Genomic DNA, 13,430 nt, shown 5'->3' with positions numbered 1-13,430 from the left:
AGTAACATCCAAATACATTTTGGAAAGAAAAGCTTCTGCACATCTTTAAGTTTCTTGAAGACGTTTCGTCTGAGAAACTTCTTCAGTTCTAAGAGCAACTGGCGGAGAGTCCCAGATTTTTAAGCCCTATTAGGAGCATCTCTAAGGGGGTCTTGGACCCCCTATTGATCCTTTGCCTGGGTGTGAAAACAGGTGGGGGTCACAATCAACCAAGGTGTTGGGTGAACCCACACATGTAAAGAAAGCTCTTAAAACATGTGGTTATCCCAATTGGGCTTTCATCAAATCAGCGAAGAGGCTCAGGAAAGGAGCTCAGACACCAAAGAGGGACGATCAGAAAGACAAATGCAACAACAGCATTGTCATCCTCTATGTAGCCGGTGTTTCTTCAAGCACGACATCCCAGTGTACTTCAGACCCAGCAACACACTCAGACACAAACTGGCCAAACAGACCAAACAGCCACTTCATAAACGCATGGCAGAGGGCGGGGCTTACCACACCAGCTATCTGCCAGGTATAATTCCGTTTTGAGATCCTTCCCAGAGGCTTTAACGCCCACTCACATCCTGGGCCTTTTGACCTCAGGAAATCACATGATAGGGTGGGGCTAGGCTTCACACTCTCAGAAAAATTATGGTTCTTAAATGGTTCTTCAGATGTCTTCATGGTTCTTTAAAGAACCATCATACGTCAAAGAACCTTTTTATTTTGTGGATGGTTCTTCAGCTATTACAAATGGTTCTTTAAAGAACAAAAGGTTCTTCATCCTTAGCTATCTGAGTTTGATGGTGTAAAATGGCATAACTATTTATTCACTATAATGAGGCTGTGAATTATACTGTGTGTTTTGTTTGCGTGCATGTGTGTGCGAAGGGGGAGGGCGGGTTACCTGGCAATTACCCTTTAAGAGCAGATGGTAGGAAACTGAATATTCAAAGAAAAGTTAGAAATACTTGCTTAAAAATATACTGGTGGCAGGGGTGGGCCTAAAGACCCCCAACACCCCTAACCCTGCAAACCCATTGATCACAAATAATGTGGTAATAGAATATGGAATTTATTATTAAGACATTTATGAATATGGTGAGTTAACAAACAGTAGACACAATGCACACATTCAAATACTGTACTTTAGTCTTAAATTTTAATAAAGTATTACTATTTTCTGCTTCAAGGTATTACTTTTGAGATTATTATATATATTAGAAAATATAGCATAATGATAATACTAGTTATTGTAAACTTTACAAACCACCCAGCAGTATGTAAAGTCAAATTATACAATAAAATTCTTGCACAACAGAATGTCAATGTAATGAACACACTTATGTGTTCATTACCAATACCAAATTCTATGTGCAATAACCCAACTGTTTATACACAACAGTATTTATTACATATTACTTTTTTAAAACCGACTGTATATTTTGTACATTTTATATTTATATATATATATACACCCAGCACGCCCCTGCGGGCGGTTTATCCTTCAAGCTCGGGTCCTCTACCAGAGGCCTGGGAGCTTGAGGGTCCTGCGCAGTATCTTAGCTGTTCCCAGGACTGCGCTCTTCTGGACAGAGATCTCCGATGTTGTTCCCGGGATCTGCTGGAGCCACTCGCCTAGCTTGGGAGTCACCGCACCTAGTGCTCCGATTACCACGGGGACCACCGTTACCTTCACCCTCCACATCCTCTCGAGTTCTTCTCTGAGCCCTTGGTATTTCTCCAGCTTCTCGTGTTCCTTCTTCCTGATATTGCTGTCATTCGGAACCGCTACATTGATCACTACGGCCGTCTTCTTCTGTTTGTCTACCACCACTATGTCCGGTTGGTTAGCCACCACCATTTTGTCCGTCTGTATCTGGAAGTCCCACAGGATCTTAGCTCGGTCATTCTCCATCACCCTTGGGGGCATCTCCCATTTTGACCTCGGGACTTCCAGGTTATACTCGGCACAGATGTTCCTGTACACTATGCCGGCCACTTGGTTATGGCGTTCCATGTATGCCTTGCCTGCTAGCATCTTGCACCCTGCTGTTATGTGCTGGATTGTCTCTGGGGCATCTTTACACAGCCTGCACCTGGGGTCTTGCCTGGTGTGATAGACCCCAGCCTCTATGGATCTTGTACTCAGAGCTTGTTCTTGTGCTGCCATGATTAGTGCCTCTGTGCTGTCTTTCAGTCCAGCTTTGTCCAGCCACTGGTAGGATTTCTGGATATCAGCCACCTCCTCTATCTGCCGGTGGTACATACCGTGCAGGGGCCTGTCCTTCCATGATGGTTCCTCGCCTTCCTCCTCTTTCTTGGGTTTCTGCTGCCTGAGGTATTCACTGAGCACGCTGTCAGTTGGGGCCATCTTCGTGATGTATTCGTGGATGTTTCTTGTCTCATCCTGGACTGTGGTGCTGACACTCACCAGTCCCCGGCCCCTTCCTTCCGCTTAGCATACAGCCTCAGGGTGCTGGACTTGGGGTGAAACCCTCCATGCATGGTAAGGAGCTTTCTTGTCTTTATGTCAGTGGCTTCTATCTCCTCCTTTGGCCAGCCTATTACCCCAGCAGGGTACCTGATCACGGGCAGGGCGTGGTGTTGATGGCCCGGATCTTGTTCTTACCGTTCAGCTGACTCCTCAGGACTTGCCTGACCCTCTGAAGGTACTTGGTGGTTGCAGCTTTCCTAGCGGCCTCTTCATGGTTCCCATTCGCTATGGGATCCCCAGGTACTTGTAGCTGTCCTCTATGTCTGCAATGTTGCCTTCTGGTAGTTCAATCCCCTCAGTTCTGACTACCTTCCCTCTTTTTTGTTACCATCCGACTACACTTCTCCAGTCCGAACGACATTCCAATGTCATTGCTGTATATCCTGGTAGTGTGGATCAGTGAATCGATGTCTCGTTCACTCTTGGCATACAGCTTGATGTCATCCATGTACAGGAGGTGGCTGACAACCGCTCCGTTTCGTAGTCGGTATCCGTAGCCAGTCTTGTTAATGATCTCACTGAGGGGGTTCAGGCCTATGCAGAACAGCAGTGGGGACAGAGCATCTCCTTGGTAGATCCCGCACTTGATGGTGACTTGTGCTATGGGCTTGGAGTTGGCCTCTAGTGTTGTACGCCACATCCCCATTGAGTTCCTGATGAAGGCTCTTAGAGTCCTGTTGATCTTGTACAAATCTAGGCATTCCAGGATCCAGCTGTGGGGCATTGAGTCATAGGCCTTCTTGTAATCAATCCAGGTGATGCACAGGTTGGTCAGTCTGGTCTTGCAGTCTCGGCTGACTGTTCTGTCTACCAGTAGCTGGTGTTTTGCGCCTCTGGTATTCTTGCCAATCCCTTTCTGTGCCCCGCTCATGTGTGTGTATATATATATATATATATATACATATACATATACATATACATACATATATATATATATATATATATATATATATATATATATATATATATTTTTTCCCTATGTTAATACTGTCCATATGTATATAGCGCTGCAGAACTGTGCCCCCACGCCCTCCCCAGCATGTTTGCACTGAGTAGGAGATGCTCTGTATGTCATTGTACAACCATATAGTGACAATAAAGGCATTCTATTCTATTCTGTTCTGTTCTGTTCTATTCACTTACTTAGTTTTGACAAAGCACACTGCTTAGGTAAAGGATCTCAGTAGTTGTTTATCACTGAGCAATTTGTTAATACGTGTTTCGAGACAAATAAATGACAGAGAGAGAGAGAGAGAGAGAGTGACGTTAGAACACGTCGTACTATGGCAACCTCCCGAAAGAGAGGGGAGGGGGTCAATCGTTGGGATGCGCATGCGCAGACAGATTGTGCGAGCGGCGGGCCTTGAACTTCCTAAGGGAAAAACACTTTCTCACGGCCGGTGACAGCGAAACGGATAACAGTCTTCAGTACCTGCTGGTCTTTGAAGCTCTGGATTCTGGGACTGTTGGAAAAGGTAAAACGTTTTCATTAAAACCTTTTTACTGTTTTGTTTTTGTTACTCCTCATTGTAGCTTGCTGTTAATGCTGTGCTAACAATAACAGTTAGCTATGTTAGCTACGTTAGTCGTTGATGTTAACGCAATTTAGTATCGGTATACAGAACAGTTTTCCTAACAAAACCACTGTTATAATTAAGTGAAGGTGCTCCCAACTAATTTGAACCTTTGACTTCTAAAATATGTGGTTCTATTGCGTGCTGCGTACATAACGTAATGTCAGCTAGACCAGTATTAAAATTTATAATATTAAAGTCACTAAAATGGCGCCTGAAGCCTGTTGTGATGTGAACTCTGTGTCTGCTCTAGAAACTCAGAAATTCAGTAGAGCTGAGCCGTACATTAAATACTCACATCAGCCTGTACTTTGCATTCTGTAAGAGCTGTATAAAACACAGCAATGCATAAGTGTTTTGAATGAATAGAAATGTGACACATGAGAAGATGTGTCTTTGACTGTTACTGTATAACTTATTTTCAGACTAGTTGACAAGTTATGCTCCGGTCATTTGATGTTACCAGGATGGATGTCCTTTTTGTAATATAGTTACATTTTCTTTGTACATTTCATTTATCCACCATCGTACATTAAGCCAAGAAGAGGTCATTATACTAACAAGAGGTATCAACACTGGGCCAAAGTTCACGTGGTTAAAGTTTGTAATCCAGCCAGGGTGTAAATATCACTCAGCAGCCAGTCGCAGAGATGAAGCAGGTAGCATCAACACATAAATCTACTCTACCCGGCTTAAATCACAAGACTACCTCTGACCAAAAAGCTGTAGATTTTTCTTGTTTGCACAAATTAATTCAGAATCACACTAATTCTTTTCACAGCTCCAACAAAATGAGGAAGAGAAAAACAATTAGATTGAATTACAATTGATGGAAGTCGAGGACAAGGAGAAGGAAGCTTAGGATGAGGAGGAAGAGAAGCAGCAGGAGCATCTTTAGGGATCTCTATGATGTCATTGAGGTTTGTTTCATTAATATGGTCCTCTCACAAAGAAAAATGACTTGTTTTAGTTCACCTACCTACTTCCTGTAATAAGTAGTGATTTGCAAAGCATTGTGGAAAACCACAGAGCAGGCACGTATAGCGCACCTGCAGGTAAATGAACATCAAATCTCCCAGACTAAAATCTGTATTATACTTTTAGTCTTAAGAACATATGTTGTATATTTATCACGCTTATGATAAAATCCATGTCAGCCATTGGTTTATGGACTTTGTATTTAGAAGCCTCAGCAATTTCTTTATTGCTATTGCTATGTTGTTTTTTGTGAGCCTTTTGGGACCATATTAGGACGAGGGATCAGAATCTGGAGTCGTGCACACATTTAGCGTGTATCCATAACATTCATACAGCAGATCCAAGTTGTGCCTTGAAAACAGGAAAGTCGTCGGCATAGAGGAGAACTTTAATAGCAGGCTTGTACAAAGTGAGGCTTTGTGTTCATGTTTGCTGCAAACACTTGTTTTATTTCTGTTACCTTGTTTTGATGCAGAAATCAGGCAAGAACTGGACTTGTTTTTTATAATGTGTTCTTGTGAATTATTACTGTTTAAATGACTAATATGTGACATGTATTAGTGGTGATGTGGTGCTGAGGGTTAAAATGCCTTTTTGTCTTTTGGTATACTATGAAATGGCAATAAACCATTAATATATGTCTCTGCTGTGCTCGTATTTATTTTATCCTACTCAAATTCAATTTATGATACATTTTATTTTGAAAGATTTAAAATGGTTCTTTACAGAACCATTTTTAAAAAGATTCTTTGAAGAACCATTAAAGGTTCCCCAAGGAACCATCAAGAAATGGCTCTTTGGGGAACCTTTAATGGTTCTTCAAAGAACCACTGAAAGAAATGGTTCTTCAAAGAACCATTGTTTGAAAGGTTCTTTGTGGCACCAAAAAAGGTTCTTCTATGGCATCAGTCTAAAGAACCACTTTTGGTTGCAGTTGGCAACTTTATTTTTCTGAGTGCAGCAGGTTCATCTGAAACCTTGGCTGATTGTGACCCACACCTGTTTTCACATTTTGGCTTGTGTGATTAGGTAGAGGATCAATAGGAGGTCCATGACCCTCTTGGGGGCTTAAAAATCTGGGACTCTCCACCTGTTGCTCTTAGAACTGAAGAAGCTTCTCAGGTGAAACATCTTCAAGAAACCTAATGAAGTCCAGGTGCTTTTCTTTCCAAGCTCCTTGGACTACAATGACCTGGTTGATGAAGAAACTTCACAGGCATTCATACAAATTCCTAGAATTTCACTCACCGCTCAACAGGACAGTCTTTAAGAACAATAATCTCACAGGAGCCATATTATCATATATTTGCATTAAAATGCTTCAAAGGGCTCCAACAGCACAAACATGGTCCACATGTCCAGTTCATGGACTTTCTTGAAGTGAAGCTTAGCAGACAGCTAGCAGCTAAAGCCACCTGTGTCAACATACACCTGTAGGTCAAAGAGGCCATGCCCCTAATAAACCAAACTTTGCCAACCATGGTTCCTGATATGAGCCACAGTTTAAGTTTAAAATATGATATGATCTGCATATAGTGATGCTCTTTTTCCAGTTCCTCTTACCTCTGTTCGGTGACAAAATACAAATAAATGGTGATATAAAGGGGGAATTATCTACAGAGACCAAAATAGTTTTTGTATCAGGCTGTGAACGTGGGAAGTTTCAACATGGCTGACTCACTGCTGCTAGAGGAATCTCAGCTGTGGTGCTTTGCTGATGGTGGTATGCACTACCAGTCAAATGTTTGGACACACCTTCTCATTCAATGTTTTTTCTGTATTTTTACTACATTTCTACATTGTAGATACAAACTGAAGACATCAAATATATGAACTAAGATATATGGAATCATGTAGCAAAGAAAAAGTGAGAAATAACTGTAAATATGTCTCATATTTTAGATTCCTCAAAGTAGCCACCCTTTGCTTATTGACAGCACTGCAAACCCTTGGCTTTGACAGCCCTATTTGACAACTGTGAGAATTCATATTATGGCAAGAACCAATCAGCTAAGTAAAGAGAAACAACAGCCCATCATTACTTTAAGAACTGAAGGTCAGTCAGTCGGAAAACTAGTAAAACTTTGAATGTGTCCACAAGTTCAGTCCCAAAAACCATGACTACGACCAAGCTGGCTCACATGAGGACGCCCCAGGAAAGAAAGACCAAGAGTCGCATCTGCTGCTGAGGATACGTTCATCCAAGTCACCAGCCTCAGAAATCACAAGTTAGCAGGAGCTCAGATCAGAGCCCAGATAGATGCCACGCAGAGTTCCAGTAGCAGACACATCTCTACATGTTCAGAGGAGACTGTGTCAATCAGGCCTTTATGGTCAAATAGCTGCTAAGAATCCATGACTAAGGAAAAGCAACAAGCAGAAGAGATTTGTTTGGGCCAAGAAAAACAAGGATTGGACATTAGACCAGTGGACATCTGTGCTTTGGTCTGATGAGTCTAAATCTGAGATCTTTGGTTCCACCTGTCGTGTCTTTGTGAACGATGGTCTCTACATGCATGCAGAAGCATGGAGGAGGAGGTGTGATGGTGTGGGGGGGCTTTGCTGCTGACACCACTGTTGGAGATTTATTCAAAACTGAAGGCACACTGAACCAGCATGGCTACCACAGCATCCTACAGCAGCACGCCATCACATTCAGTTTCTCCCATCATTTATTTTTCACCAGGACAACGACCCCAAACACAGGCTATGGAAGGGCTATTTGACCAAGAAGGAAAGTGATGGAGTGCTGCACCACAGTCACCTGACCCAATGGAGATGGTTTGGAATGAGATGAACCGCAGAGTGAAGGCAAAGTTTACAGCAGCAAATATTAAGAAAAACAATGGAATAGGATAAGATAAAAAGAATAACATACTATATGCAACAGAATAAAATACAACATTGTCAGAAAAAGATTATTGCACTTAGTGTTATTGCACATGTGTGGATGTGTGTGTTTGATCAGTTGAAGTCTTTGTTGTGGAGTCTGACAGCAGTGGGGAGGAAAGACCTGCGAAATCTCTCCGTCCCATCCTTCAGTGCTGCAGCCACTGAAGGAGCTGCTCAGTGCTGTCAGAGTCTCCTGCATGGGGTGGGAGATGTTGTCCAACAGGGATGACAGCTTAGCCACCATTCTCTTGTCACTCACCACCTCCACTGGGTCCAGAGGGCATCCTAGAACAGAGCTGGCCCTGTTCAGTCTCTTCCTGTCCCCAGCAGAGATGCTGCTGCCCCAGCAGACCACACCATAAAAGATGGCTGAGGCCACCATAGAGTCATAGAAGGTCTTCAGGAGTGGGCCCTCCACTCCAAAAGTCCTGAGTCTCCGCAGCAGGTACAGCCTGCTCTGCCCTTTCCTGTAGAGGGTGTCTGAATTATGAGTCCAGTCCAGTTTGTTGTTCAGATGAACACCAAGGTACCTGTAGCTGTCCACAGCCTCGATGTCCATACCTTGGATGTTCAGTGGTTGAAGTGGAGGATGCTTGTGCCTGTGAAAGTCTACCACCAGCTCCTTGGTCTAAGGAGCTTGGAAAGAAAAGCGTCTGCACTTCTTTAAGTTGCTTGAAGACGTTTCACCTCTCATCCAAGAAACTTCTTCAGTTCTAGGGTCAAATTGATCCTCTACCTAATCACACGAGCCAAGGTGTGAAAACAGGTGTGGGTCACAATCAGCCAAGGTTTCAGGTGAACCCGCTGTAAAACCTAGCCCCACCCTAACATGTGATTTCCCAGGATGTGAGTGGGCATTAAGGCGTCTGGGAAGGATCTCAAAACTGGATTATAGATGGCAGACTGTTGGTGTCGTAAGCCCCGCCCTCTGTCCAAAGATGGTCGTTCACAGTGGACATAAATGGCTTCTTTCCAAGCTCCTTAGACTACGATGACCTGGATGACTGAGAACAGACACACCAGCTCCTTGGTTTTTCCAGTGTTGATCTGGAGGTAGTTCTGCTGGCACCAGTTCACAAAGCCAAGAGTGAGCAAAGTGTGCAAAGCAGTAATCAAAGCAAAGGGTGGCTATTACGAAGAATGTAAAATATCAAACATGTCTTGAGTTAGCTTGTGGGGATAGGTTAATTGGATAACCCAAATTGTCACTAGGTGTGAATGTGAGTGTGAATGGTTGTCTGTCCCTGTGTGTTGGCCCTGCGACAGACTGGAGACCTGTCCAGGGTGTACCCCGCCTCTCGCCCTATGACAGCTGGGATAGGCTCCAGTGACCCCCGTGACCCTGAAAAGGATAAGCGGAAGCGAATGGATGGATGGATGTCTTGAGTTATTTCACACTTTGTTTACTACATATGTGTTCATTCATAGTTTTGATGCCCTCAGTGAGAATCTACAATATCAATAATCATGTAAATAAAGAAAAACCATTAAATGAGAAGGTGTGTCCAAACTTTTGTGCATCTCAGGATTTTTTTTTTCAATTTGAAGTCAACATTAGTGTTCTTTACACAATAACACAGAAATAATTTATATTATTTTAATACGAAAGCCAACAGTTCCACAGTAATCTGGACCAGTCAGGGCTCTAGAGTGCGACCAGTTTGGTCGCAAATGTGACCAAATTTTTCAGTGGTGCGACTAAAAAAAATCTTTGGTCGCACCAGTGCGACCAACTGTTCGGGTAACAAAAAAAAAAAAAAAAAAATCTCTGCAACTCTCCGTGTGGTCAACAACAGACACACATTATGCCCCTATCGTGGACTAAACCAGTCAGAGATAGTCAGGGGCGGGACCTCTCTGATTGGCCGTGGTCCAGTTGAAAGTGCAGGTGGAAGAGAGAGAGAGGTGAGTAGCTTGAATAAAGCGATATCCTGAATCGACTTTTAAATATAACTGTGTTTTGCCAGAAACGCCAGATTCTCAGATTAAAGCTCACAAAACTCACAAAACTATTTCAACAACCACCAAACAGTAAATGAGAGCAGGCACACGGATTCCACACAAAGACGTAAACACAGACCCGACGCATCAGAATCAGCTTTGTCTTTCTCGGCTTTCTCACCTGATGGCCCGAACACGGACACGCTGTCGGAGCTCAGCGATTCTGATGCGTCGGGTCCGCGCTGTGTTTCCGTCTTTTTGCGCTGATTCTGAGCTGCAGGTTTTGTCTCTCCAACCAAAATTCGCCGAGCCAGCAGCAAAAGAAGCAGCAAACTACGCTTCACATGTGATCAATGTCGTCATGAATTCCCTCTGACTTTTGCTGTTTTGCTTCCACCACGATAAAAATCACACTTCATGCACAGCTCTCTCTCTCTCTCTCTCTCTCTCTCTCTCTCTCTCTCTGTACTTCAAGAACAGTTTCCGTCTCAAATCTCTGTTTTCTGCATTATTCATTGGCTTATTACCCACCAGTCTACCGTTGTTTACAGCGCTGTCGGCCGCTGTCTTTTTCTTTTCTTTTTCTTTTTTTCACTTAAATGACCTCGGACAAGAAAGCCTAATTTCTGCTGTTCAATACTGAAGAAATTTAACTTTTTAAAATTATGCAAAATTGCAGAATATTGCAGAATATTTTTAAGGTTATCTGCTATAAAACGCCAGACCAGGAAAATCTCCTTCATGTTTTTCTGTGTTTTATTCTCAGTTACTTTGACACAAAGGCATCTGCTGTGATGTTCACAACTCTGATGAAGTCTCACATGTATCAGTACTGATAAATGATCAGAATTATAATATTTCTGACTGTCTGAGGCTAAATTGAATCGAATCAGGACTTTGAGAACCGGAATCGAATGGATTATAGAAATCAGTGATGATACCCAGCCCTAGTGAGCAGCCTAGGCCTGACAGAAGTGGATGTAGCTGTGGGTAATAAGAAAAGATGAAAAGAACTATTGATAACTTTTGTGTTAAGTTAAGGACTGATCCGTCTGAAATTCATAGCCAGCTCTGACACGGTGCCATCAATCTTTGAATGCTGAAAAAACAGCAGTGTATCCAGAAAACACATTATATGCTGCAATAAATGCAACGGCCAAGTGTCCCCTCTCCCCACTGCCTTTCAGCAGCAGCAAACAGGTCGTCAGAGGAGCCGAGATGATGATTAAGTTTAACATTTTCTACAATATTGACGAAGCAATTTAAGCACATGATGCGGTTGAAAAATTTGAGTGCGCCTAACTTTTGTGCCGGTGCACCTAACTTTTTTACGTTAGGCGTACCGGTGCAACCGTGGCAAAAAGTTAGTCTAGAGCCCTGCCAGTAATCTACTGGTTTTATGTGTGAGGTTTTGTTCAACTCAGCCTGTAGTGTTGTAAAGTGCTCTAATGAAAGCTGCTTCACTGAAGCTCTGCAGCTTTAACTCACACTCCTGGCTGACTGTTTGGTCTCTGACAGATGTGAACGTGGAGCCGACGAAGCAGCTGCACAGCTTTGTGTCCACAGGTGAGCATCCACCTGCTCTCAGTCACGCTGTCCTTTCTCTTCTTTGCTACGATGACAGGAAGAACGCTCAGTTTGAGAAACGCTGGCGATCTCAGTGACACCACACCTGCAGTCTGCAATCATAAAATAGGGAGACATCAGCTAAAACACGAGCCATAAATATTCAGCTTACTTCAGTTTACCCAGCCAAGAACTGAGGGAAAAAAATCTTTTAGTCAGGTAGCTCAAACAGGTCAAAAGATGAAACAAAATCCCCTTCAGAGGACATAAATGAGTATGCTGGGTCTCAGGAGATTACAGTTTTATTAGTAAGAAGTACAGCTGCACTTTTCCAGCTAACTATTTCCCAGCCTTCAGAGCAGATGGCAGATATCTGAGCTCAGACTTCCTGTTCAGTCATTGTTTATGCGTATAATAAAAGTCTGGAAAAATCGAATAAAACACCCTGGCAAAGAAGGCCCAGCAGCGGCTGCACTTCCTCCTGAGGAGGAATAACGTGGAGCAGAAGCTGCTGCTGGCCTTCTCAGTGGAGAGCTCTCCTCCTGCCAGGTGTTTGTACTCAGACTGAGAGCAGGAAGGCTGCACAGAGGGTAAAAAAAGTTATTGGCTGTCCTCTGACACACCTGGAGACCATGGCCAGATCCTCCTGTCTCAGGTAAACCAGGGCCATCACAGGTGACCCCGCCCACCACCTGTTTGACCTGCTGCCCTCTGGTTGGCACCTCAGGTCAGTCAGGTGCCACACCTCCATACTCACTAACAGCTTCTAACCCCCCCCCCCCACCCCTGCCCACCTACCCACCAATCTGAGCCATAGTCTGAGTGACCCTCATCATTCAGGACACTCACATACTCACATTCCTCTAGACTGTATATATTTCTTCTGTCTGCTATTTATTCCTGAGGCCTTTACTATTTATATTTTGTTTCTCCGTTGCAGAGCACCCATAATTTTGTTGTACATGTACAATAACAATAAAGGGCTATTTTATTCTTCTATTCTATTTTATTAAGTTTCATGAAGCCCCTCCCACCGATCTTTTTGCACTGCAGCAGCGTTTCGTCGAACATGAATCGAGCATTATGTTGACGGTGTAAAATGACCAGAAATATAAAAGATATTGTAACACGGGGATTTTATTTCTGTTTCACCTCATGCAGACATCTGCTTCCTCAGCAAGGATGCTGGCGACTGTGTGAATTACACCGTCAAGTGGTTCTTCGACCACAAACGCAGCGTCTGCTCTCGCTTCTGGTACAGCGGCTGCGGAGGCAACAAAAACCGCTTTGAGACACAGGCAGAATGTGAGAGAGTTTGTCTGTCAAAGCACAGATGAGGCGTTGGGCCACCGATCTCCACTGAGAGTAGACACAGCAGAGCAGCAGAGCGACCTCAGAGCAGCTTTGTCCACAGTGGGTTTTGTTCTGGGCGGTTAAAATGTTCCAAGACTTAAAACAACATCACGAGGAGCCGCCTTTTCTTCCATGTATGGTTAGTTTAGTTCACTCCTCTGAAACTACTTTACTGAAATGGAATAATTTTTTTATGTCACAGGGTGCTATTTTTAAAGGGGTTTTTTTTCTTTTTAAATACTTTAAATGCTTCCAAAATTAAGAAAAGCCATCATGAGAATGTGATGAAAAATGATTTTATGCCTAAAACATGAATTATGTTTAACAGATGCCAAAAGAAGCAGGACTGGGCTGTCCTTTTGTGTGATACAAATTTCGACGTTGGTGCAGTGCTTTTGCAGCTGCAGCCGTGCAAAACACAAATCTATGAGAAAATTTAGAAACATCAAAAGTTAAAGTGAAAACAGCACCATCTAATGAAACGCTGCCCCCTGCTGGTGAACATTTTAAAACCTGCCTTTAAAAGTCCAAATATTTCCAGGGCTTGAAGCAGCTCCTCTGAAACAGCTGTATGTATTTTTGTAACTCCACTGTTATTTTGTACTGTTTGTTTCTGAATAAAAGTTTCTGTTTAGATAAAAGTC

At 43.2% G+C, this 13,430-nt stretch overlaps 1 protein-coding gene across 1 annotated transcript in view; it reads left to right on the top strand.

Annotated features, from left to right (window-relative positions):
- LOC116328041 (collagen alpha-6(VI) chain-like) overlaps positions 1-13,430 on the top strand; it is a 49,744-nt gene extending 36,314 nt beyond the window's left edge. The window contains exons 37-38 of the mRNA XM_039618981.1: positions 11,386-11,433; positions 12,595-13,430. Of these exons, the coding sequence (XP_039474915.1) occupies positions 11,386-11,433; positions 12,595-12,770 (224 nt within the window). The 3' untranslated portion in view covers positions 12,771-13,430. The remainder of the gene's footprint in view (positions 1-11,385; positions 11,434-12,594) is intronic.

The sequence above is a fragment of the Oreochromis aureus genome, linkage group 11 (genome assembly GCF_013358895.1).
Source record: "Oreochromis aureus strain Israel breed Guangdong linkage group 11, ZZ_aureus, whole genome shotgun sequence".
Lineage (NCBI taxonomy): Eukaryota > Metazoa > Chordata > Actinopteri > Cichliformes > Cichlidae > Oreochromis > Oreochromis aureus.
This window is presented reverse-complemented; position numbering and strand designations above follow the sequence as displayed.